Source organism: Nyctereutes procyonoides, unplaced genomic scaffold, assembly GCF_905146905.1.
Source record: "Nyctereutes procyonoides isolate TBG_1078 unplaced genomic scaffold, NYPRO_anot_genome, whole genome shotgun sequence".
Taxonomy (NCBI): Eukaryota; Metazoa; Chordata; class Mammalia; order Carnivora; family Canidae; genus Nyctereutes; species Nyctereutes procyonoides.
In genome coordinates, this window is record NW_026575136.1 from 2,413,584 (window position 1) to 2,441,199 (window position 27,616).

Sequence of the window (27,616 nt, forward strand, 5' to 3'; positions counted from 1 at the left end):
ATTGTAAGCTGCATCTTACAAGTTTGGAAATTCCTTATCTTTAATATAAGTTCAAAATATTTTCTGATTCCCATTGTGATTTCTGTTTCACCAATAGATTTGCAATGCTATTTTAATTTCTGGGGATTTAATTTTTTACTTTTCTTCTCCTTATTAATTTTTGACTTAATTTTAGTATGATAAAGATTCATACTCTGACTTCATTGTGACCTGAAATTTATTTGCAAGGCTTTCTTTATATTGCAATAATATGGTTAGTTTCAGTAAATGTTTTCTGTGCAGTTGAGAAGACTTTTGATTCTTTTGCTATTGAGTGCCATGTTCTCTCCCTATATATGTGTGTATATATGTCATTAAGGTTGTTCTTTCACTTGTTGAGGGAATTAACGTGTCCTCTTAAATGATTTTTGAAAGCAAAATCCTATTGCATGCAGACATATTTAGAATTATGTTCTTGTGCGTGCCTGGGGTGTGTTAAGCATTCAACTCTTGGTGTCCTGCTCAGATTATGATTTTAGGATCTTGAGATTGAGCCACATGGGCTCCCTGCTCAGGAGAGTCTGCTTGGAATTCTTTTTCTCTTCCTCTGCCTCCCCCCACTGCCAGTCCCTCCCTCCTATGCACATGCTTTCTTTTTCTCTCAAATAAATCTTAAAAAAATAATAATTACATTCTTGTGATTGACCTTTTTTTCTCTTTATTACTTTCCCTTTTATGTTTCCTAATGCTTCTTGCTTTAAAATCTGTTTTGTCTGATCCTAGTATAGCATACCTGCTTTGTTTTGGATAGGATTTGTAAGGTATACATTTTCCCATTCTTTTCATTTAAACTTTTCTTACCCTTATGTTTATGTCTTCTGCAAACAGCAAATAGTGGCATTTTTTTTCCTTTCCTCACACAGCCTCCCATCATGTTAACACCATAACACCATATTAAGCCCCATATTAAACAGCCATTAAATGTAAATGCTTCAATATTATTTAATAAAACAACAATGTTAAAAGAAAAAGAAATTAACATTGGTGGAATTACTTTTGCCTACAGTATTCCCACTACTATATTTTTCCCATTCCAGGATCTGATATTGTACTTAGTAGTTATGTCTTCGAGTATTTGTTTATTTAACCTGACTGATAACTGGCATAGGTAACATTTATATATAATCGTAGTTATTTATTTTATTATGTACCGTCTCACTTTCTGTTTTTATATTTTTCCCTTTTCGTTTATCATATAATTTTTTTAAGATTCACTAATTTTTAAAGAGAGAGCTCGAGTTGGAGGGGTAGATGGAGAAGGAGAGGACATCTCTGCAAACTCCATGCTGAGGACAAAGCGTGATGAGGAGGGGCAGGGGGCTCCGCTCTGGGCTGTATCTCAAAACCCTGAGATCACAACCTGAGCTGAAACCAAGAGTTTGAGACTTAACCCATGGCATCACCCAGGTGCCCTTGTTTATCATATTTTTACTTATGCTTACCATTCCCCAAGAATGCTCGAACCTTAGAATGCTTATTATCCTCATGTCTTTTACATTATTGTTGTCACACATTTTAATTGTACATATATTTAAGTCCTAAAAGACATTACAGTTTATTGTTTTGTTGACCAATTTTTGAAAATTTTTAGTTATCTTTTCAAATATTGTGGATCCACTCACATATGTGAGACTTTGTGTCTCAAGTTTGTCCTAGTATTTTATATTTTTCATATTTTTTGTGCTTTAGTGTATCTTTTATTGTTTTTTAAAAGTTTTCTAATTCTATTTTTTGCTGTCTAGTCTGCTGCTTAGACTTAGGTATTGTTGTTGACTTCAGTTTTTTTCCAGTTCTAGAATTTCCACTTGATTGTTTCTTAAGGCATTAAAATAAAACTCTGTTTTCATCTATTTTCTCCATCTTTCAGTTTACCTTTTCAGGCTTTCCAAATGAGTACCTGAGGTCCTTATTCTAGTACCTTTCCCTGGCAGATCCTGAACTCTATCTAGTCCTTATCTTCTCAGCAGTATGAAATATCTGAAAACTTTGTTATGTTTTTTGGAGGCTTTTTTCTTGGCTTCCTGCTCCATGCAAGGTCAGCATTTGGCAGAAACCTTAAAGGGCACTTTTAATCAGGGTCTTAACCCCTCAAGTATCCTATTTTTATCTCCTACCCCACAAGGGGAACAAAATCTTTATTTCTGTCCCTTGGCAGTAGCCCTTGACCTGAGCAAAACCTGGATTCTCACTCTGCATTTTAGCTAGACTGCAGCAGATACTCTTAGAGAATAATGTAGCTAGAATCTATCAGTTTACCTCTAGATTATTCCCTCTTCTCTGGAATCTTGGAATCCCCGTCCTGATTGCTTGAGCAGCTCTAGAGGTCTTTAAACAGATACTTTATTTTTAATTCAGGTTTTCTACTTTAGCAACAGAACCTAAGTTACCTAAGTTGCCTGCCAGGTATTCTGTTATGCTCAAAACAGAAGACCCTGTGATAGCCTTCAAGTACTGTTTATATACCTTAATTATTTGTCTGGGTCATTATCACCCTTACCACCACTGCCCTTATTACTACTGCTTATCCTCAAATGTCACTTGTGAAGTTTTCATTATTATATGTCTGTTCTAGTATTCAGTTTGTGCAGAGTGTAAGCATACACACAATTTCATTTTATTCACTTAACGAACAAGGGGAATGAGAAAGTAAATAGAGAAATTTAAAAATTCCTTTAATAGAGAAAGGAAAGGCCCAATGTCTATAAGATTGTAGAATCCATGACAAAACAATGACACAAGCTGGTCTCAGCATGGAACACTTGCTGTTAAAATCTGTGCTATAGTTTGTGGTCTTCTTATCATTTATTTGCTTCCTCCAGAATCCAGCTTGGGGACTATCTTCAGGATATCCTTCTTGAAAGTGCTTCATTATTTCTGTGTACATTCCCTTGTCACATCATATTGAAAGTATGCTACCACGTGTCTGTCCCTCCTACTATATTATAATCTTCTGCAGAATAGAAACTATATGTTAATTATTTTTATGGTTCAAGGTCAGAGTGCATGATATATCTAAGCATATAATAAATACTTACTGTACTCCCACGAAGTCATCATATTCTTAATTCAAGGAGAGTAAGAAATTTATGACACATACATTATTTATTACTTTATCATTTTTATAAACATGTTTTAGTCTTGTTATTCTTCCTGACAACAGTCTTAGCAAAATTGTTGAACATAATATATTAAGTTACATATTGATTTATTTCCTTTCATTTCAAAATCGTAGTTATCATGTATATAAAATTGCTTTAGCAGTTTCAGGCTATTTTCACTTATAACTTCTTGATGTAGTTAAGGTAACTTTTAGCATAAATATGGTAGTATTTCACAGTTGAAGAGTAATTTACATTTTGTTATTTGAAGAATTAATAAAATGCTAGATAATTAATATCACAAAGTGGCATCTCATTAACATGGTAGTTCCATTGTATGACTGGATAGAATTTTGATAATATTCTTCAGACAATGATTTAAAAAAAAAAAAAAACAACTGCTGGGTTTTGTTTTTTTTTTTTTTTAAGAATTTTTTTTTATATTTGACAAGAGCGCACACACGCACTCTTCTCAGGGAGGAGCAGGCTCCCCACAGAACTGGGAGCCTGATACAGGGCTCAGTACCAGGACCCCGGGATCATGACCTGAGCTGAAGGCAGGCGCTTAACCAACTGAGCCACCCAGGTACCCCTACTTTGCTGTTTAATTCATATTTCATTGATGGAAACTTGATACCTAATACACTAGGAAACTTAATAGCTAATACCCAATTGAAGACAGATGTCAAAAAATTTAGTAGTTTTTAAGAGTCATTAAAAACAATCTGTTTAGTATTTTATTATATATTAGTAGCTAATTTAGACTCAGCAATGATAGAAGAAATTTTATAATTATTTCCTTTTTAATCACAAAAGAAGTATGTCTATGTGAATATGGACATGTATTGCATATACTTTTTTAATGGACTAAAATTCAGCTAACAAAGTTCACTATCTTAACAGTTTTGAAGTGTATAGTTCAATGGTGTTTATTTAGTACACTCATGATGTTGTGTAACCAGCACCACTAGCTGGTTATAGAACTTTATTACTTCAGAAGGAAACCCCATACCCATTGAGCACTCAGTTCCCTGCTCCCCCTTCCTTGCAGCCCTTGGCAACCATTATGCTTTCCGTCTGTCTGTATACATATATATACATATACACATATATCAGCCTGTTCTGGATATTTTATATAAATGAAGCCATACAATGTATGGCCTTTTGTGTCTGGCTTTTTTTCACTTAGCATGGTGTTTTGTGGTTCATCCATGTTGTAGCATAGATGAGTACTTCATTACTTTTTATGAATATAAAATGAATAAAATTTCATTGTATGGGCGTACCTCATTTTATTTTTCCATTTATCTCTTGATGGTCTTTTGGATTGCTCACCTGCGGATTGATTTTAGCTAGTAATGTTTGGCTATTGTTAATAGTGCTGCTGTGAATATTCATGTACAGGTTTTTGCTTGAACACTTGTTTTTCTATTATTTTGGATATATGCCTAGGACTGAAACCACTGGGTTTTAGGGTAATTCTGTGTTTAACTTTGAGGAAGTGCCAAACTGTTTTACACAGTAGTTGAACCATTTTACATTTCTACCAGCAATATACAAGTTTTCCAATTCCTCTATACCTGGTCACACTAGTACTTCTCCTTTTTTTTTTTTTTTTTTTAATTGTAGCCATTGTGGTGACTATTCTTTCTTGTTTTTGCCTTTCATCATGTTTACTATTCTGTGTCTTTGGATCTCTGTGTTTATTCTACTTGGAGTTAGTTGAGTTTTCTAAATGTGCATATATCATTTTCAATAAATTTGGGAAGTTTTCAGTCATTTCTTCAAATATTTTTTATGCTCCTTTTTGTCTCTTCTCTCCTTTGTATGTCAGTGTGTTTAATAGTGTCCCACATTTCTCGGAGTCTCTGTTCATCTCTTTTATGTCTAGAGTGTCTAATCTCTTGATTTTTGTGCAAGTGTAATAATTCCTCTCCCAATTCATATCTACTGTATACGAATATAGCCCCATATGTGAAATTTTAATATTAGTTATAGTACTTTTCAACTCCAGAATTTCTTTTTTGTGTATATGTAACTTTTGACTCTTTACTGATGTTCCGTATTTAATCCACTTCCTTTAGTTGTTTAGGAATATTTATTTACAGTGGCTACTTTGAAGATTTTGTCTCTTAAAGTCAACATCTTCTTGCAACTGGTTTCTGTTATGTCCTTTTTTCTTGTTATATGAGCCATACTTTCTTCTTAACACATCTCATAATTTTTGTTAAAAACTGGACATGTTTATATAATGTAGGAATTCTTGGAGCTGGTTTTTCCCTTCTAGTGGATGCACTGTATCTCATTTATTTAGTGTCTGGCTGGGTTATTTTAGTGGAGTCTGCATTCCTCTTCTACCTCCACATCCCCTTACACAGACATACAGACACACACACACACACACACACACACACACACCAGAATGTTAATCTTTGGACGTTTCTCCTGAAGGGGCACAACCTTGAGTTTTCCTACAATTACGCTGGGATGACAGTGGTTTTGGCAGGGCTCTTTTAGGCTCTCTCTTCCTGACCACATATAGCTAGCTGTTAATGTCCCCTAATCTAGTGCTAATTACACTTTCATTTTCAACAGTACACTCAGGCATTAATTGCTACACAGACTAATCAAATGTGAATTCCTTTGGAAGGATAGTTTTAAAGTCAGTGCTACAGGTTTGTTCTGACTCTAGGAGGCCTACTTCTACCTACCTCCCTTTCTTGTTCTCTCTGGCAAACCAGCCAGCCAGCCAAACCTGTGGTTTAGTCTTTATGTCCAGTGATTCCTCCAGTCTCCTGGTTGCCTTTCACCAGGACCTCCATTGTTTTTCAGAGCACTTTTGTTCATTCCCTTGCAAATGAAGTCAGTATTTCTCAGGGAAGAGATTTGAAGCTATATGTTTTATGGCTCCATTCACCATCCCACAGGGCGTATCTCTAGATCAGAGCTTGAGTGTGTAATGGGGACAGTGATGCATTTCTCACCCGATATCTCTGCTCTAGGATCTAAGCAGTTGGTGGAATGGGGGTGGGAAGGTACCCTCATGTCTTCTTGGGTTGGCTCTCCCAGTGTGGAATCCTCACTTTAGAAGCTGGAACAGTAACAGCCATTGCTCTAGCAGCTTTATGCAAAGGTAGAGTCTACATCCCATCAGTGTGTATTGCATCGAAGGAGAGAGCCCCCCACTCCTCACACATACTTCTTGGCCACATCTATCTAGTACCTTAGCTATAGCAATAGGTAGCTGGAGGCAGGATGAGAAATGTTGACATCCTAACTTTCCTAATAAGAGAGACCCCTGAGCCCACTGGGGAAAGAGAGAGGGAGCCCTGTGCTTTTGGTCGTATCAGTCTGTAGTGGAGTTTCTTGCCTTCCTGAGCTAGGAGAAAGAGATCAGGCAGGTAGGTCCTGGTACAAACATCACAAACTCTTACCTTTCTTACAGTCCCTAGTAGATTTTCTTGAGTACATCTTTCTTCATTTGTTCTTTGTCCCCAGGACTATTTCCAGAACTACAACAAATGGTTGTAGTTTTGAAATTTTTGCTGGAGAGCAAATCTGTGGAGTTCCTCAAGTTGTCATGCTTTGAAGTTTTTTGTTTTGGGTTTGTTTGTGTGTTTTTTTGTTGTTTTTTTTTTTTTTTTTTTTTTTTATTGATTCAGTCTCTACTGATTATAGGTCTGTTCTGATTTTCTGTTTGCTTTTAAGTCAGTGTTTTCTCTTTTTTTTATTTTTATTTTTATTTTTTTTAAGAATGTGTCCATTTCCTCTAGGTTAGTGTGATTTCAGTCTTAAGATTTATTAGAGGCTGGTTTTATGCCCTAGCATATGGTATAACTGGAGACTGTTCCATGTGCACTTAAAAAGAATATATATTCTGTTGATAGGTGTCTGTAGTTTTAATTTTTTTTAATGCTCTTCAAGTTCTCTGTTTTTGTGTTTATTATTCCTGATTGTTCTGTGCATTGTTGATTCAGTTATTGATACCTTCGGCCATTACTATAGAATTGTATATATCTCCCATTCTGTTAGTTTTTGCTTAATATAGTTTGGATCCTGTTGTTTGGTGCATACATGTTTATAGTTGTTTTGTCTTGATCCTTTTATCAATATGTATGTCTTTCTCTGTGTCTTCTAACAATTTTGAGTGATGTCTGCTTTGGTTATTTGTATATCTTTGCCCATCTTTTCATTTTCAACTTATTTTTGCCTTTCATAAATACATGGAAACCACTTATAGCATTGCAGCCGATGCTCTCTGTTAAGACATTCCTTAGGCAGGCCGTTTAGAACTCTGCCTTAGTCCTCACTTTCACTATGGAAGCTCTGAGGCATATGAAACAAAGGCAGGCTCTAGAGCTGATCCTTCAGGGATTTAGAGCCTAGATAAAACATACAACCACAATTCTTTTAGAAAAGTCTGTGTAGGTCCCTCTGGTACCAGCAGCCTGTACCAGGAATATGGGCTGATGTCTTCATGGTTGCTGCTGAACTAGGGAGGGGCCATGGTTATATGTATGCTAAAACGTACTCCCTGAAAATTAGCAGCTACATTCTTCATCATCCATTCCTGATTTTAAGTTTTCATTTGATTCCAGAGTTCCAGAAAAGTTTTTGCCAGCCTATTCATTGCTTTTTGTGAAGGGATGGAGTTTTGGAGTTCCTCACTTTGATACTTTTGGTGACATCTGTGTACATATACTTTATTATATCATCTGTGAGCTTCTATCTATATAGTTGAGAGATTCACAAGTGTTTAATAATGTGATGAAATTCATTAGTATGATAATAAATTCAGGATACAGATAACTTCTAGTAGGGAGAGGAGATTTAATGGCGAGAGGGCACACAAGGATAGTGGGAAGATGCTTCCATGACATTTTTGAACATTTGAAATTCTTTATAATTTATGGAGTTATGTATATGTCTATGACAAACATGAACACTAATTTGGCACTCAAACATTTTGTTAAGGTAGGAAATTACGTGTTTATTTCAGTAACAAGTCTTGTTTCCCTTTAATAAGTAAAACTGGGAAACCCTACTTAAAATTTTTAAAATCCTATGTAGAATATGGAAGAAACCTTTACTTTACTTGTTAATATGTGTTGATTATCTTTCATCATTCTCTAGATCTTATTTTAGTTTTGCTCTCTCTTCAAGCTTTTCTATAAGAACAAGATTAGGAAGTCCTGAATGTTCTGGATGTAGTTGATAGTCTACTATTTTTTATTTATTTATTTATTTATTTATTTATTTATTTATTTTGTAGAGAAGGAAAAAATTAAAATACTGGAAAAAACATTGAAATGGACTTTGGGAGTTCTTTTTCTTTCTTCTAATATTTAACAACATAAACTTGGAAAATTTATTTCTCTAGTCCATTTCTCTCCTCTTGGTCCACATTTATAAAATGAGAGTTGGGCTAAATAGGTTTGGGCTGTTTCAGCTCTGTAATATCAGAAGGGACAGCTGATTCCATGGAAAAAAGTATATATAGTATAGACTTTGGAGCTGGTTAAATTCGTTGTGTTCAACCACTTTTTGGTTATCTACAGTCTAAAGTAAGCTTTCTAACCTATCTAACCTTTGGTTATCTACAGTCTAAAGTAAGCTTTCTAACCTATCTGATCATTTTGTCATGGTTAAGATGGGATTATTACCACACATCTCATAGAATTGTTGAAGAATAATAGACAAGATACATAATGTCTTGTGAGTGCTCACCAGTAGTCTGCTCACCAGAATTTTCCATATCCCATTACATAACTGCATCATTTGCAGATGTAGTTGGGAAAAGACCAAAAATCTTTGTAGCCTTTTATTTAGTTGGCTTTTTATATGAATTATGTTTATGTTGTGAGTTATACTTGAGAGTAGTAACTTTTGTAGAGGCATTAAAGAACTTTCTAGTCTTTACTCCTATGGTTTAAAAGAATTATTTATTTTATTAATGTTAAATTAGTTGGTGTCTTACGAAAATTAAAGATTAACATTAGTGTTTAACTGAACACCTCAATATCTGCTACTTGGAAAGTAATACATGCACATGTTTTCTGTGGGTTCATATGGTGTGCAAGTAACTTCTATTTTTAAAAATGACTTAAATATCTTTATATAAACAAAAATTAGAAAATCTCACCACCTATAGATAGCCTCTATTAATATTTAGGTGTATATCTTATCCATGTTGCAACTGCAGTGCGAAAATGCAACTCAGTACATCTATGTGCCAGTCTGTTCTTTTCATGCATCCATACTTGTATTAATTCTATATCCTATTTATAAAAGATCTTTTTAGGCATACTCTTTATATGTGTGTGTGTGTGTGTGTGTATAAATATATGTATATTATATATATTATATATTTTTAAATGTATTCTATTATTTGAAAGTATACCCACATACAACAGATCTTGAATACTTTCCCTGTCATTAAGAAAATTTAATACTCTTAATGGTTGTGAAGTTCTACATGTAGATCACAAAGTGTACTTTATTTATTCTTAATTATGCTTTTCCAGGGCTGTAATACTTTTCCCAAGATAAATTGCTAGGCTGAATCTGGTAAAGAATTTCTTGTAAAATTGTTTTAAAAAGACGCTTACCAGGGGCACCTGAGTGGCTCAGACTGTGACACTGCTGCCTTTGGCCCTGGTCATGATCCTGGGGTCCTGGGACTAAGCCCACGTGGCAGACTTCTTGCTCAGCAGGAGGCCTGCTGCGCTCTCTCCCTCTGCCCCTCCCTCTCCCTGTTTGTGCGTACACGCTTTCTCTTTCTCTCTCACAAATCTTGAAAAAAAATTAAAAGACTTAACTAGTAAATGTTTGCCTCTGCAGTTTTGCTGACTATGGAGATTAATGATTTAAAATAATCTTTGACTATACTATAAAAAAAATTAAAAATTGTATGTGGGGTTTCTTTGGTATTTCATTGATTACAAATGAGATTAAATTTTTTTTCATTTGAATTGCTGATATATCTCACTATTTTTCTGAACGCTTTTTGAAATTATTCTTACTTGCCAGAAATGATATTAATTATTCTCTTGGCCATCAAATAATGCCACAGGTATTTTCATACTTCATATTTCATGTTTTCATTTGACTTTTGTCACAGTGCTCTGAGAACTTTTTTTTTATATTTCTTTTCAGTTTTAAAACATTTTGGTTTATTATAATCTTCAGAGGTATAAAAATCAGAACTTCCATCATGATGGAAGTTTTTGTCTCTATTTCTGCTTTTGATTCATCTGGCTGGCTGGAAAATAACTTGGGTGAATCTGTCCCTTCACCAAATTGCTGTGGAGGTGGTTTACATATTTTACAAATCTGGAAATAAATTTTTGCTGCTTTAAACATGAATAAAAACATGATATAGCATAGAATCCTTATGCTACAGTTCTTTTTCCCTTAGAACTCTATAGTAATTATCCTGTTATCCTCAGGCCTTTAAAAATGAAAACAGGGCCATAGTGAAACAAACACATGTATACCTTTAACATTTTTTTCTCATTTTGAATTTCACAGAAATATATCTCAGTGGTAGTTTTATATTATTATTTCTGGTGCAGATTTTTTAATATGTTTCTTCATTTGTACTTTTAAATTTTTTCATGACTTTCATAGGTCATTTTGTTTCTATGCATCTTTCCGATAGCTTTCTTCAGTCTTTAGTTTCTTGTTTCATACTATAGTTCCATTGTTTTAGACACAGAACAAATATATGAATTTTGGATGATATGCCTATGTCTGAAAGCAATCTTAAAACATCTCTGCCCACACCCCTGCAAACTAACACTACTTGTGTCCTCTTGGGTTTCACTTTTCTTTTATAGACTTTCCAAGTTAGAAAGTATCATCCTCTGGTCACTAATGTCCTGGCCAGGTTATGCTGAATTAATTATGTGTCCAAATGGATGTAGTATAAGAGTAGCTCACTAGGAGGAAATTTTATGGTAAGTATGTATTATCTAGTAGGGGGGCACTCTGATAGGAACAAAATCTTTGAAACCTGTTTGTCTGAGATAGAGGTACACTTGTGGAAATCTAAGTAATTCTTCATATAAAATATTGCTTATTAGTTCCCACTCTGTGTTTTGGGCAAGGCTTTGACAGATGAGTAATATTCAGGACTGTTCTAACTTTGCATTTTTGTGAATATATCAGAGGATCAAGGTGCATCAGATATTAGTTGACCCTTGAACACATGGGTTTGAACTGTGTAGGTCCACTTATACACAATTTTTTTTCCCAATAAATGCAGTAAGTGCATTTTGTTTGTAACTTTTCTTTTTTAAAGTTTTCATTTATTTGTTTATTCATGAGAGACAGAAAGAGAGGGAGAAACATAGGCAGAGGGAGAAGCAGGCCTCTCACAGGGAGCCCAATGCAGGACTCAATTCCAGAATCCTGGGATCACGCCCTGAGCAAAGACAGACGCTCAACCGCTAAGCCACCCAGGCATAACCCTGTAACTTTCTTAATAACGTTTTCTTTTCTCTAGTTTACTTTATTATAAGACTACACTTTATTATAAGATTACAGTATATTATAATATGTATATATTATACATGTATACAAAATACATGTTGTATACATGTATACAAAATATGTGTTAATCAGCTGTTACATTATCAGTAAGGCTTCTGATCCACAGTAGGCTATTAGTAAAGTTTCTGGGGAGTCAGAAGTTATATGTGGATTTTTGACTGCTGGAGGTTCAGTGCTCCTAATCTCAATCTTGTTCAAGGCTCAATTGTAACTGTTGTCAGTGAGCTTCCATGTTATCTTACGATTTTATGTTTATACTCTTACTATTAAGCTATCAATGATTAACCTTACTATTAAGTGTTATTTTTGGTTTGTGATCTTTTGATAAGTATACCTTTATGAAATAATGTCTATAAGCATTAAGTTTGTTTAGATTTTAAATGTTATGTCACAAATGGTTATGATTTTTTCTTAATTATTAAAGTAACAAAATCCTTGCATGTTCCCTCATAATCGAATTTGGGAAACTAATCGTTTTATGACTGTTTACTTTTGATTCAGTCACTTAAATTTTTCGATCAGTAAGTTAAACTTTTTTTTTTCTTTGCAGTAAAGCATTCATCTGTGTGGGATATTGCATAAATCTTGGAAGACTGCAATAAAGTGGCAATGTCTCGGGAACCCAGCCCACCTCTTCCTGGAGATATGTCTACTGGTCCTATAGCAGAAAGCTGGTGTTATACACAGGTACATGCTGTTAAAAGTGTCTTACTTAATGTCACTTAAAAATTTTGTAGTCTTTTGAAAATATTGTAAAGCATTTTGTTATAGTTATTCCAAGTATTAGGAAAGTGGGTCAGGAGATTTTTAACATGTGACAAGTTAAAAGCAAAAAGTCATCATTGTAAAAGTGGTCTTCTGAATCTCATAGGTTAAAGTAGTGAAATTTTCCTACATGTGGACCATCAATAACTTCAGTTTTTGTCGAGAGGAGATGGGTGAAGTGTTAAAAAGTTCAACATTCTCATCCAGCCCCAGTGACAAAATGAAATGGTAAGATTTTTGTTTTTGAAATTATCTTCAGCTACTTTATGATTTTGTTATTGTTTCTTAATGGATATTAGTCTAATTTTATATTAGATTTTTAATAAGTTCCTAATAGTATAGAGAATTATAAAAAACTAGAGATATTGATAATATTTGTGATATTATTTAATAACTAATTTTATTTTTCTCTTGAATGTTTTAAGTTTTATATTCCTCTAAATGAGCCTATTGTTTTATTTTAGGTGCCTGAGGGTAAATCCAAAGGGATTAGATGATGAAAGTAAAGACTACTTGTCCTTATATTTGCTTTTAGTCAGCTGTCCAAAAAGTGAAGTTCGAGCAAAATTCAAATTTTCCCTTCTAAACGCTAAAAGGGAAGAAACAAAAGCAATGGGTAAGTGAATTGGAGTAAAGAAGTTTCTCAGTAACTACATGTTAACTTACTTACTTTTACCTAGAAAAGGATATTTTTCCCCCACTGAAATCTGTTTAACCTAAAATATGCTATGTGGCCATTGTTTATTTTTAAATGGAGTTATGGTTGTTTTACTAAAGCTTAGATTTCAGCATGGACTAGTGCTTGGCATGTAATAAGCATTGTAAAAGATTTTGTTAAGTAAATATATAAATATAAAAAAACAAAACAAAATCTTAGTCATAAGACATGCAACATTTGTTAAAAGTAATATTAAAACTTTACTTTTTCATGTCCTAAAATGATACTTGTTGCTTAGAAAAATAGTTGCTTTTAGGGCAAGGTGCCTAGTTCAATTCCTGGCAAATACAATTGTGGTCAGGAAATAATTCCCCTTTGCTGTTTTTGCCAGCTAACAGAATCTGTGGAACAATGTAAAAGTTTGAATGTTCTGGTATTTTGTCACTAGAATTTCTTTGAGCAGTAGACTGAACACTGACCAAAGGAAATCAATTTTTCTGTCTCTGGGTCTATTACATTCATTTCAAGCTTCACATATATAGCCAGCTGAAATGATGTTGCCTAAAGCTTCATAATAGAAGAGCATTGTGAAAATGTACATTATGCATAGTAGGAAAATATATCATGAACTGTCACATTAAATTTTAAGTGATTTCTAGAAGTAAATCACAGAATCAAGTAATATCATTACAAAAAAATTTCCTCTGAATAGTTTTAAATAATATTTTTTATTGTCAAAGTAATACATAGTTTCACATGTTTTCCTGGTATCTGACATTTATGGTAGTGAAGTGTCTTAGTTTAAGCTGCTATAATAAAATACCATAGACCAGGTTGCTTATAAACAACAGACATTGGTTTCTAACAGATCTGACACCTGAGAGTTCATGGTCAGAGAGAGTGTCAACATGGTGAAGTTCTGGTGAAGGCCCTCTTCTGGATTGTAGGCTGCTGACTTCTTACTGTGTCTTTACATGGCTGATTGAGCTAGGAAGCTTTGTGGAGTCTCTTTTAATTGAGCACTAATGACATTCATGAGGGATACACTCTTCACGAACTCCTCTAATTCCAATCACTGACCTCTTAATGCCATCACATTGAGGGATAGGATTTCCACATAAGAATTTTGAGGAGCTACTAGCATTCCATAATGTGGAGTCTTTCAATTAGATTTATTACTACTGGTTTTTCACCTCCAGTTAATTCTTTGTATAATAGATTGTAAATACTTTCTGTTGAGGATTTCATTTATTTTATATAATACGCAGTCCTACAGTATGTTAGGCATTTGAAACATGTACCTTAGACATTATTACTACTGGTTTTTCACCTCCAGTTAATTCTTTTTATAATAGATTGTAAATACTTTCTGTTGAGGATTTCGTTTATTTTATATAATATGCAGTCCTACAGTATGTTAGGCATTTGAAACATGTACCTTAGACATTATTGATAAAGTCTTTTACAAATAATACTAAAACCAGGTGGTTAGACTTTTATGAAAGTTGTTTTTAGGAGTGATGGAATTATGTCCAAAGATCTAGGAGTGATAAGAGACTTTAGCTTTTTTACCAGTTTATGGATATTTCTCCAGGTCAATAAAACTTAAATTAGCAGGATAGATGCCCCCAAGAAAGTTAAAGAATGCCCTGGTGATTTAGAGTGTACATTTTTAAAGTAGAAGCAAGAAATGAGGTGTGTGTTTCTAATCACGTTCTGATGAGGAGTATGCCTAGGCCAGTATATTCTGTTCCTCCTTCTTTCCTCAAGGGCTTGCATTGTTAGAAAGATCTTTCTTCTCCAGGGGATTTAATATGGCTTTTCTTTTACTTAAGAGATCCAGAAATCTAAAAGTGAGTTCATTGATGGTGGCCAAAAATTGAATCGTGCTGTGAAACAATCTTGTCCTACCTGATATAACTCTTAAGACATTTCATTTATGAACACATGTATCTATTATTTTTATGATGGGCGTATTGGCCAAGTTTTATGTTTGCGGTTTCATTTAACTGTGTTATCATTAACATTCTTAGATGATTTTTTAATTTAAACTTCTATTCTGTTTTCCACCAGAAAGCCAAAGAGCATATCGATTTGTACAAGGGAAAGACTGGGGTTTTAAAAAATTCATTCGAAGGGATTTTTTGCTTGATGAAGCTAATGGTCTTTTACCAGATGACAAGCTTACATTATTTTGTGAGGTGGGTACATTTTTTATTTCAAGGAACCCCAAAGTTTTATTTCATGATAAAACAGAAATATAAAATAGAAAGATATTGGGTATACTTTTTTTTTTTAATTGGGTATGCTTTTAAAATTAAGTAACTGGTATAATAAGGTTTCATTTGTAAATGTTTTATCAGTAAGACTAGATTGTCATAGAAATCAATATATAGTAAGTAGCCCATTCTGAAAAATATGCCTTGTCTATAGCTATAAGTTATATATGATAGTTAAACTACCACATACTAAATACTTCTTCCTCTTAGGGAGACTATGGATGTGTATGTCTTTATATGAAAATTTCTAAGTATCTTCTTCATCCTGAGTAATTCTAACATAGATGTTCATTATTTTTTGTTATATTCAGTTTGACCATTTTAAACATGATTAGTAGTGTATCAGTTTGAATACGTACTGAAATATGTACATACATACATAATGAGAGTGCCTGAAAAGATTGGGAAGCTTTTTGTTTATTCAGACAGTTGAGTTCATTTAATTAAACAGATGTTATTGGCATTATAAGCAATAGCATCCCAAATTTTTATTAAGATTTGCCCATGCCTGTTCACTAACTTCTGAGGTATATTTATTTGTATAAAATGTCATATTTTAACAGTTACCAGCATAGCCCCTGTAATAATTTACACAAGATTTTTCTTAATTTGAGGCTGGAATTTGCTATATCATCATTATCATTTCATGGTTTTACCTATACAAATTGTCGTGATTCCTCTTTGGAGTGAATTCAAGGATTATATTATGTTACCAATACACTTATAGAGAATATACACCAGTAACATAGTTTTATCAAAATGTTTAAGGTAGTTGATAATTTTCATAAGAATATTAATTGAAAGGTTATCATCAAGTACACTCATTGTTAGATTTCAGTAAGTTATTGTAAACCAACGAGTGTCTTGGAAGCATGGTATCTTTAACTGCTACTAAATTAGCTTTAATCTCCTTGTAGAAAATATGTAGAATTTCTTGACAACATTATAAACTAATTGTACATTTTTATGCCGTCAGAAAAATAATTGAAATGTGGCTCTAGAGACTAATGCAAATATAGTGTATCTTATTTTCGCTTAGACAAGTTAAATGAACTGTAGGATGAATTTGTTATGAATATAATTATTTGGTTGGTTAAAGCACATACCACAGATGTCTTCAGCAGAGTTTATCATTAAATAATTTGTAAAACAAATACTAAAGCATTTGTTGCCAATAGACATATATTCAGAGTAGTATTTTAAATAAATACAGGTTATGTTATTTGAAAATTTTAGCATCCTTAATGTAGACTCTTCCAGAATTTTAGCAGATATCTTAAATCTTCAAATTTAAAGGACCTTAAAAAGCTATATAATCCAGTTTCAAAAATTTACTGCAGTTTAGTCTTTATATAAATACTTTAAGAAAAATAAATTTTTTTAGAATTAAAGTAGTGTCTCTGTTTTCCTGAGCATATTATATTGGAACCTAGTCAACCAAGAAATTCAGAATGAAGGCTGAAATTAAGATCTTTTTTCAAAACATGTTCTTTGAAGTTCTGTTTTTTATCCATGCTATTGACCTCCTAAAAATATAACCCACCATGACTTACAGTTTAAGTTGGCATTGATCAGATTTAGTTTTGGATAGTTGTAATATATATCTTTTTACTGATGTAGAGACTTCTACCCTGGGCACCGTATTTAGCATTGGTGGGCAAAAGTACTTTGAACAAACAGTCCTCATGCCCTCCACCATTTCTTCCGTACCTCTCATTGATGCCCTTCCTTCTACAGCACCTCCAGCACTGCTTGCAGAAGAGGAGGAAGCATTGCACTGCTCTACCTAAAGAACTGCCTCCTCCCCCTCCCCTGCAAGTGGTGCTGTAGACAGGTAAGGCAGTTTGGTGCTACCTTTTTTCTGCAAGACATAACTTCATCTTGCAAGTTCCATACTGTGAATCAAATAGCCAGAGGTAGATATTTCTAGTAGTTTAAAGAGCTCTGCCCCTTGTCTCCTTCCCAAAGAGATTCAGAAGACAGGAATTGAGGAATATGTTTGAAAAAAGAAAACTGTTTAGATGAGTTCATCTTTTAAAATCTAACAGAGTTTAAATACTCTCATAATATATAGACCCATACTATTATTCCCTGATTGCAGAAGATTGTACATATATAGGTAAACTACATGCACATATTGAGTTTTCCATAAAGTTAATTCATTTAGAGGGATACACCTTTTTTCCCATCGTATTTTTTTTTGTTGTTGCTAAGATATCATTTCTGTTTTAAAATACTTGTGATAATAGATAAGGTTAGATTTTATTCTTTAAAAAGCCCTGTTATGGCAAATTGAAAAGTTGACAGCCCTGTTTCTGTCAACCAGATTTTTAAGAAGAATGCCTATCTATGACAATCAAAAAGTCTAAAACCCACTATTTTAGAAGATGATGTGCAATTGGACTATTGAAAGTTTCTCACTGTGGAGCCACTGTGAGGGATGGTTATATAGTTGATTAGAGTGGCAAAATTTGTGCCACTATGAACCATTGTAAATCCCTAGTTTTTAAAACTCATTTGGAGAATTAAGATTTTTTAAAACTAGAAACAGTAGTCACCTCAGATCACATTAATAGGAAACCCAGATTTCTGGGGTAGTCACAACTGATTAGAATTTACACATGTGTATGAGGTTTCACTTTGCAGCATTTGTCAATTTTGAATATTGTACCTTTGCCTTTTTATTTTGAAAGAACAATTTAACCAAAGGGAAGAATCTCAGACTTTTTTCTGAATTTTTTACTCTAGGTTCCATTAAGAATTTTGATTACCTATACTTGAATATGTGCTAGAAAAAATGAAAAATTTACCCGTTTTTTAATTATAGGTATCAAGAACATAATCAGATTTTATTCCATATTAATTTTTAATTAGATCATTAATTTTGCTATATAAACAGTCCCTTGAATACACCGTGAAGTATGAAATGTTAATTCTTAGTTAAAATTTGTGGTCGCCATGATAATACTGTGTAGTTGTATATGTCAGTAATACAGCTTCTTCTGAATTATGATTACATATACAAAATAAAAATAAAACATCATCAAGTTCTATGCCTGATAAAAATGACTTTATTTTTTAATCATTTTGTTTCTTCTTTCACCTGACTTTGGCCAAATTTTTACAGTTAATGTATTATTTTGAATTAGGATAATAATAAAATTTTAAAAATCTTTTCCTAAATTAAATATGTTGTCACATTTTAATGATTTGACTGCATGTTTTATGCAAATACTTGAACTGATCCACTTCCTACTGTCTAGAAATTTTTAAAAGCACTGCTTCATAGGAAGAAATAAATATTGTCTATGATTAAAAAAAGTGATCTCTAAATAAACCCTGCATATCAATACCAGCATTTTTAAAGTATTAAATTATAATGGATGGTATAACAGGGCAATCAGATAAGAATTAGTGGAAGCTTTTTTTCTTTTTTGTAGTCATTTAAAAATAATTTGGACAATTAAATTAATAGAGCCTTTATTGCTTTATTTATTTATTTATTTATTTATTTATTTATTAATGTGCGTATGTATGTAAGCCCTTTCGTGGCTCCTATATTTAGAAAATCATGTTACAAGACTGTTGGGATAAATCCTGTTTTGAACCATGGTTACGTTAAAGTACTGCCACTGATTTTAAAAGATATCCAAAGAAGTATTTATGTAGTAGAAATATGGGCTAAAAAAAAAATAAGTGGAATCTGAGAATTATAGGTCTAGTCTTCCTTGGATACTGATTGCCAGTGTCATTGACACATTAGTTACCTTCTTTGATCTTCCTTTGAAATCTTTTTATAAAATAAAGTGATTGGATTAGATGATTTTCTTTATATGTATTATTCCAAATAGTTAATAATGCAAGTTGGAAAAACAAAGTGGTTAATAAAAACATCCTTAGAAAAATGAAAAATTTCATTTTTCTTTAGAAGTATCCATTCATTCCCATGAGATACTGGTTTATACATCAGGATGAAGGAGAACTTCCTGAGATTTAATGTTCTCCAAATTTTTTACAGTGGACCATTATTATACTTTCTGTGTTAGCATGGTAGTAGTTTGGTCCAATTTATCCATTTCCAAGTTAGATTTTCTACATAGTTTACTATATTGACATGTGTCCTTATTTATGCCTACTTTTATTTAATAAATGCCTTATGAAATGTTTTTTAGTGAATAGTTACTGCTATATAACATGACCACAAAGCTAAGAAGCTTAAAACCGTAGGTAGCTAATACATAGCTCTAATAATGGTTCATTTACTCTGAAATATTTGCTTTACTAGTTGAGTAGTATTTTCTTCAGTTTATGAAATGTAGTATGAAGTTTCTAATATTAATGACATACTCTTTCTTAAAAGTGGTGCACAAGACTTAGTGGTTTTAAGACTTTACTTGGTATATAGTCACCTTCAATGAGAGAAAATTTAATCCATATTATATTGAAATCTTTATAAAAGCAGTGTTTAAATCATACTAACTTTTGTTATTTCATAAACAAGAGGTCTACAAATTGAACTAAATTGTATTTGTATTCTTACTGTTGATTATTATAAAAGATTTCTATGAATTTTAATGAATGCAATTGCTTTTGTGAGAATTCTTGTACTTTACAATTTAAATCATTAATACTAGATATTTAAATCAATTTTACTAGAGTTAAAACATGGAATCATACTTAAAATACTTTCCAAATTACATATCATAGATTATAACTTTATAGCCTTTTTAAAATACCGTTAAAAGTCATTATGAGTGGGATGCCATGTTTATTATATGTGTAATAAACTTTAAATGTTGATACGTCTGTGGTGTGAGAAAATAAAAATTAGGGAAATTTCTTCCTTCACCTCACAAAAAAAGTCTCCTGCTTATTTGTTTGACATAATCTTGTGACTTTTATTTTCCTGAAAAATAATTGCTGTAATTACTTTAATAACCAAGCATTCCAGCCAGTCGATAAGCCATTTATTTACATTGTCACTTGAATATGATCTAGTTAGGGATGCCTGGGTGGCTCAGCGGTTAAGAGTCTGCCTTTGGCTCAGGACGTGATCCCAGATTCCCGGGATCGAGTCCCACATGGGCTCCACAGAGGGAGCCTATTTCTCTGCCCCTGTCTCTCCCCCCCCCCCCCGTGTGTGTGTGTGTTTCTCATAAATAAATAAAATCTTAAAAAAAAATAAAATTATCTAGTTGGAAAGTGTTTGGGTGGTTCAGTTGGTTAAGCATCTGCCTTTGACTCAGGTCACTTTTCCGGGTCCTGTGATTAAGCTCCATTTCAGGATCCCTGGTCAGTGGGGGAACCTGCTTCTTCTCCCTTTTCCTCTGCCATTCTCCCTACTTGTGCTCTCTGGCTCTATCTCTCTGTCAAATAATAAAAACTCTTTAATAAAGAAAAGAAAATGATCTAATTTGTTTCTAATTTTTTTTGTTTCTAATTTTTTTCTATATTCTCTCCTTTAAATTGTGTCCTTAAATTTAGTTTCCAAATATTAACATTTTTGATCAGGAGTACTTTGAAATATCCAAATGATCTTAATGGTAAGAAATTTAAATACAGACTTAACTAATTATTGATACTAATTTGTAAAAGTGTTTTTCTTGTCCCTTTTTATTAGGTGAGTGTGGTCCAAGATTCAGTAAATATATCAGGACATACTAATACAAATACTTTGAAGGTGCCTGAATGTCGATTAGCAGAAGACTTAGGTAATCTCTGGGAAAACACAAGATTTACAGATTGCAGTTTTTTTGTGAGAGGACAAGAATTTAAAGCTCATAAATCTGTACTTGCAGGTACTTTTAACTTTTGGGTAATATTACACATTTTTTCCATAAATCTGTGCATTAAATAATAATGCTTAATCTTGTTACAGCTCGATCCCCAGTTTTTAATGCAATGTTTGAACATGAAATGGAAGAAAGCAAAAAGGTAAACATGGTTTAAAGGCTAATATTTAATTTGTGCAAATGTAGAGTAGGGAAATGTATATTTTGAAAGTAACGGTGCCTGTTCTTATTGTTACATTATTATTTTAGAAATAGATAGGAAAAGAAATAGAAAGTGGAAAAAAAGTGTTATGTAGTAGAGCAATAGATGTAGCCTAATGTGGTTGAATATTCCAAATAATAGCTATTTTGACATCCATCTGGTGGCAAAATAAATAGGTAGTTGTTATCCAAACAGATGGTTCGGGTCTATAGCTGTTTGAGAGTTCTCTGGTGAAGATGTTTATTAATCTTTTCTAGACTATGGGTTGATTTTGTAACCCTTTTTTTTCCCGAGAACAAAAACAATGCTTACATTCTTTCTACCACTAAAATAAGATATTTATTAGATTTTTTAAATGACAAATTACATCAGTGTTACTATATATTTACTGTAATCAATATACTACCTCTTTGGTTTTCCCAAATGTTTCGCCTTCACTTGTCATTCTTGAAATGTAGTCAGATTAAAGATCAGAGATTGATTCTTTGCTGGTTGCATTACATGTGAGCTCTAACTGAATAACTCCTAAGTTTGTTTCTGTGGCTCTCCTTCATTATTCTGTAGAACTAAAGGCTGCAGCACATAGCTGCTTCTTTCCTTTAGTTCTGTCAGGTACTATGATTAGCCTTCTGATGACTCCACGTAAAGAGACATGAATAATGTCAAATATTAATTGTCAGCAAAGGGGCAGGAAAGTGTGGTATTGTTTAGTGTTAGATGTTCAGCTTCATTGATCCTGTGACTGAAACCAAACACAAAAATGTAGGAGTAAGAAAGGAATGACTACTCTTTGGACTTCAGTATGTATTGAGCAAAGAGGTGATGTGCCAGTAGATACTATGGCATGCCATTTTTGCAAAAGGAAGAGTTCCAAGGTAGTGTGTGTGTTGTTATTTGAAGTATCTGACCCTACTTTTGCTTAAAGCTGGGAATAGCACTGGTGGTTATGGGGTCTTAGGCATTGTACTATGACCTCAGAATTCAACAAAGAAAAAGTTAATAGCTGCCTTCTTCTAAAATAGAGGTCAGAAACTGAACACACATTTTGTTTGGCATGCTTGTTTTGGTTTTAGTTGTACTCTTGAATTGAGAAATTGAGGTTTTATATGCCTACATGTTAGTGCTTCTCCTGTTAGACCTGCCTGCTTCACTTTACCTACTTAGCTTACTGAAGATTTACTTAACCTCCATTTTAAAGTAGAGTACGCAGGTGCAGATTTACTTAAATTGTCATCAAAGTTTCGCTTTGTTTCATTTGTATGTGTGTGTGTGTGTGTGTGTGTGTAAGTTCTTTGAGTATAACTTTTTTTGTTGTTTTCAATATCAGAATCGAGTGGAAATAAATGATGTAGACCCTGAGGTTTTTAAAGAAATGATGAGATTCATTTACACAGGGAAAGCACCAAACCTTGACAAAATGGCTGACAACTTGTTGGCAGCTGCAGACAAAGTAAGTAATTAGGTCTTAAAAAGCTGAAAAATCTCCTCAAGCTTCATGTATCTAGAAAGCTATCATCAAGTGAAAACTCCAAATAACTTAAAATTGAAGTATTAATTTATACAATTTATGGATGGTTCTTGAGCATATTGGGGAAGGTAATAGGAAATAAGATTTTTTTGTAATGAATAAGGCATAAAAATACCTTGAGCTAGTTAGAATATATAAAATAAAAAGAAAATATTAGATTTTTTCTAATTTAATTCCCTGTATTCAGAGATTTTTTTTTAACATGATAGCATAGAGGAAAAAAATTAGTTTTATAATATTTTTTTATAATGGTGATTTCTTAAAGTTTGAGAAACAATGTAAAAATACCAGAAGAATCTCAAAAGCCAGTAGTTCTCTACCCTGAAAGCATATTGGGAGGCTTTTCTGAAAGTATTGATGTTCATGCCACTTTCGTCCATGTGCCTATGTGTGTGAATATGTGCATGTATATATACATATGTATGTACATATATATACATACACACACATATACACACAAACACACCAGTGGGGAGAGAGTGATATTGTACTTGTTTTGTAAAATGTTATCAGTGGGGTCATTATCAGGCCAGGTATATGTAGAATCTATTTTCCCCCCCAATTTGTTATTTAAATTCCAGATATTTAATGTACAATGTAATATTAGTTTCAGATATACAGTATAGTGATTCAGCAATTCCATAAAATACCCAGTGCTCATCACAGGTGTCCTCCTTTATTACCATCATCTAGTTAACATCCCGTGCCACCTTCCCCCTTCCCCCCACTGCCCAGTTCCCTTCTGGTAGCCATCAGTTTGTTCTCTATAGTTAAGACTATTTTTCTCGATTTGCCTCTCGTTTTTTTTCCCTTTACTCATTAGTTTCTTAAATTCCACATATAAGTGAGATTATTTTGATATTTGTCTTTCTCTGACTGATTTATATCACTTAGCATAATACTCTGTAGCTCCATACATGTCATTTCAAACGGCAAGATTTCATTCTTTTTTTACAGCTGAGTAATACTCCATTGTACATACATAACACAACTTCATTATGCACTCATCCGTCAATGGATACATGCTGCTATAAATATCAGGGTGGATGTACCCTTTTGAGTTAATATTTTTGTATTCTTTGGGTGCAATTGCTGGGTAATACAGTAGTTCTTTCTATTTTTAACTTTTTGAGGAACCTCCATACTGTTTTCCACGGTGGCTTCACCAGTTTTCATTCCCAACTTCAAGAGGGTTCCCCTTTCTCCATATCCTCACCAACACCTCCTTTATTATGTTGATTTTAGCTATTCTGACAAGTATGAAGTGATATCTCATTGTAGTTTTGATTTACATTTCCCTGATGAAAATGATGTTGAGCATCTTTTCATGTGTATGTTGGCCATTGGAGTGTCTTTGAAAAAATGTCTATCCATGTCTTCTTCCAATTCTTAAATTGGATTATTCTTTTTGAGGTATTGAGTTTTATAAGTTCTTCATATGTTTAAGATATTAAACCTTTACTGGATATATCATTTCCAGATATCTTCTCCTATTTCATAGTTTTGTGGATTGGTTCATTTGCTATGCAGAAGATTTTTATTTTGATGAAGTCCCAATAGTTTATTTTTGCTTTTGTTTACCTTGTATTAGGAGACATGCAGAAAGAAGTTGGTGTGGCCAAATGTTATTGCTGGTGTTCTTTTAGCATTTTTATGGTTTGTAATACAACTTGAAGTCCAAAATTGTGATGCCTCCAGTTTTGCGTTTCTTTTTCAAGATTGCTTTGGTTTCAGGGTCTTTTGTGGTTCCATACAAATTTTATGATTGTTTATTCCAGCCCTGTGAAAAATGCTTTTGATAATTTTGATAGGAATTTCATTAAATATGTAGATTACTTTGGATAACATAGACATTTTAAACAATATTTGTTCTTCCAATCCATGAGCATAGAATGTCTTTCCATTTCTTGCTCATCTTTTTTTTTTTCCATCAGTGTTTTATATTTTTCAGAGTACAGATCTTTCACCTCTTTTGTTATTAGGTATATTCCTAAGTATCTTACTGTTTTTGGTGCAGTTGTAAATGACATGGATTCCTTAATTTCTCTTTCTGCTGCTTCATGATTAGTGTTTAGAAATAAATGGAAGAGATTTCTGTACAATGATTTTGTATCCTGAGACTTCACTGAATTCATGTACAACTTCTAGCAGTTTCTTGGTGAAGCCTTTCAGATTTTTTATTGTCTTCTGCAAATAGGGAAAGTTTTACTACTTCTTGCTAGTTTGGACTCCTTTTATTTCTTTTTATTGTCTGATTGCTGTGGCTGGGACTTTGAGTACTATGTATATTGAATTAAAGTGGTGAGAGTAGACATCGTTGTCTTATTACTGACCTCAGAGGAAAGACTCAGTTTTTCCCCAATGAGAATGATATTAGCTGTGGGTTTTTCATATGTGGCCTTTCTGTGTTGAGATATGTTCCCACTAAACCTACTTTGTTGAGGGTTTTTAATCATGAATGGATGTTTTACTTTGTCAAATGCATTTCCTGCATGTGTTGAAATGATCACATGGTTCTTAGCCTTTCTTTTATTAATTTGATGTCACATTGATTGATTTAGGAATACTGAACCAACCACCTTGGTAGCCCAGGAATAAATCTTACTTGATTGTGGTGAATGATTTTCTTTTTTATTGTATTATTGGATTCAGTGTGCAAGTATTTTGTTCATCAGGGATATTGGCCTGTAGTTCTCCTTTTTAGTGGTATCTTTATCCAGTTTTGGTATCAGGATAATGCTGGCCTCACAGAATGAGTTTGGAAGTTTTCCTTCCTTTCCTATTTTTTGGGATAGTTTAAGAATAGGTATTAAAGATGGCCTGTGAAGTCACTTCTGTTTGTTAGGAGTTCTTTGATTACTGATTGAATTTCTTTGCTGGTTATCAGTCTGTTCAAGTTTTCTATTTCTTCCTGTTTTAGTTTGGCAGTTTATATGTTTCTGGGAACTTATCCATTTTTCCTAGGTTGGCCAATTTGTTGGGCATATAGTTTTTCATGATACTCTCTTAAAATTGTTTGTATTTCCATGACATCGATTGTTATTTTTCCTCTCACTTTGTGATTTTGAGTTCTTTCTCTTTTCTTTTTGGGAAGTCTGGCTAGAGATTTATCAATTCCATTAATTTTCCCCAGCTTCTGGTTTCATTGATTTGTTCTCTTGTTTTTTTTTTTTTTTTTAAGTTTCTGTATCATTTATTTATGCCTTAATCTTTATTATTTCCTTCCTTCTGGCTTTAGGCTTGCTCCGTTGTTTTCTCTAGCTCCTTTAGGTGAAAAGTTAGATTGAGATTTTTTTTTGCTTTTCAATGTAGGTCTGTGGATTGCTATATACTTCCCTCTTAGGACTGCTTTTGCTGCATCCCAAAGGTTTTAGATCAGTGTTTTCACTTTCATTTGTTTTTATGTTTTTCTTTTTTAAATTTCTTCTTTGATTTCTTGGTTGACCCATCATTGTTTAATAGCATGTTGTTTAGCCTCCTTGTATTTGTGGTCTTTCCATTTTTTTCTTGTGGTTGACTTGTAGTTTCATTGCATTGTGGTCAGAAAGGATGCATGGTATGATTTCAGATTTTTTTGTTCTTGTTAAGACCTCTTTGTAGCCTAATTTGTCATTATTCTGGAGAATGTCCTGTGTGCACTTGAGAAGTGCCTGGCCCTGCCATATTATGGGCAGGGGTTTGTGCTGGTTTCCTGTGGGAAGGAAGGGCCTGCTGTTTGGGACTCATCAAAGCTTGACTGAGAAGCATGATACTGGAGAGTGCAAGGGAGTAGGGCTTGATGTTAACAAGTAAGGCAGCCAGTATTGGTGCTGTGCTGTCTCTGTGTTTATGCTGAGGGGTGGAGGATTTAGCCGACACTGGCTAGCTCCTATGTTCTAGGAGAGGTGTCTATGAATGCTGCCTCTTGGGGATGCTCTCAGAGAAGAGCAAATACTCTTACCCAGATGTGTCCAAGTCGGAGTTCAGATTGCTGTTTTCACACAGCCTGTCCCTAGGTTGTTGTCTGCCTTCCATCCAGGAAGGAGCAGGACAGTAACCTCCAAACTCTATCCTGGCCAAGCCCACAGACCTTTAAAATCTAGGCTTTAAGCCCTTTGTACTGTAGGAAGTCATGAATTTCAGCTCCTCTCATTTTGTAAGCCAGTATTTTTGGGAAACATTCCCCTTTGCATTATCCTGTGTGCTCCTCTATTCTCACCCTTCTCCATAAACAAAGCTCCCTCCCCTCCATAGCACCCACCAGCCATTTCTCCCCTAAACCATATCTCCACGTTCCTCCCTTTATCCATGTAGCCTCTTCTCTCCCTTACGTGGAGTTTGTTCTGTCAGTCTTCCAGTCTATTTCTAGGGTAGTTAGGATGAGTCTAATTATGTAGTTGTGTTCCTGGTACAAGAGGAGCCTAGAGTCCTCCTATTCCACTGCCATCTTTCTCCTAAGCTGGCATCTACTAATTTCTGACAAATGTACATGAACCTGTAACTATCTCAATAAAAATTTAAATTAAAAATGACATTTGCAATAGCATCAAAAATATTAAATGTATAGGCATAAATCTGGCAAAAGATCAAAACTAACCTGTTAATCACAACATATTGGTATGTGAAATTCAGGTACTACCTAAATAAATGGAGAGAAATTTGGGGGGTGCCTGGGTGGCTCAGTCAGTTAAGCAGCTGCCTTTGGCTCAGATCAGGTCCTGGG

The 27,616-nt window shown here is 33.6% G+C and overlaps 1 protein-coding gene across 4 annotated transcripts in view; it reads left to right on the plus strand.

The window, feature by feature from the left end:
* Positions 1–27,616, plus strand: part of LOC129495514 (speckle-type POZ protein-like) — a 64,121-nt gene that overhangs the window by 27,129 nt on the left and 9,376 nt on the right. For all 4 annotated transcript variants that reach the window (XM_055303099.1, XM_055303098.1, XM_055303101.1 and 1 more), the window contains exons 2-8: positions 12,241–12,377; positions 12,562–12,683; positions 12,920–13,071; positions 15,187–15,314; positions 21,013–21,190; positions 21,271–21,326; positions 22,714–22,836. In XM_055303099.1, the coding sequence (XP_055159074.1) occupies positions 12,300–12,377; positions 12,562–12,683; positions 12,920–13,071; positions 15,187–15,314; positions 21,013–21,190; positions 21,271–21,326; positions 22,714–22,836 (837 nt within the window). In that variant the 5' untranslated portion in view covers positions 12,241–12,299. The remainder of the gene's footprint in view (positions 1–12,240; positions 12,378–12,561; positions 12,684–12,919; positions 13,072–15,186; positions 15,315–21,012; positions 21,191–21,270; positions 21,327–22,713; positions 22,837–27,616) is intronic.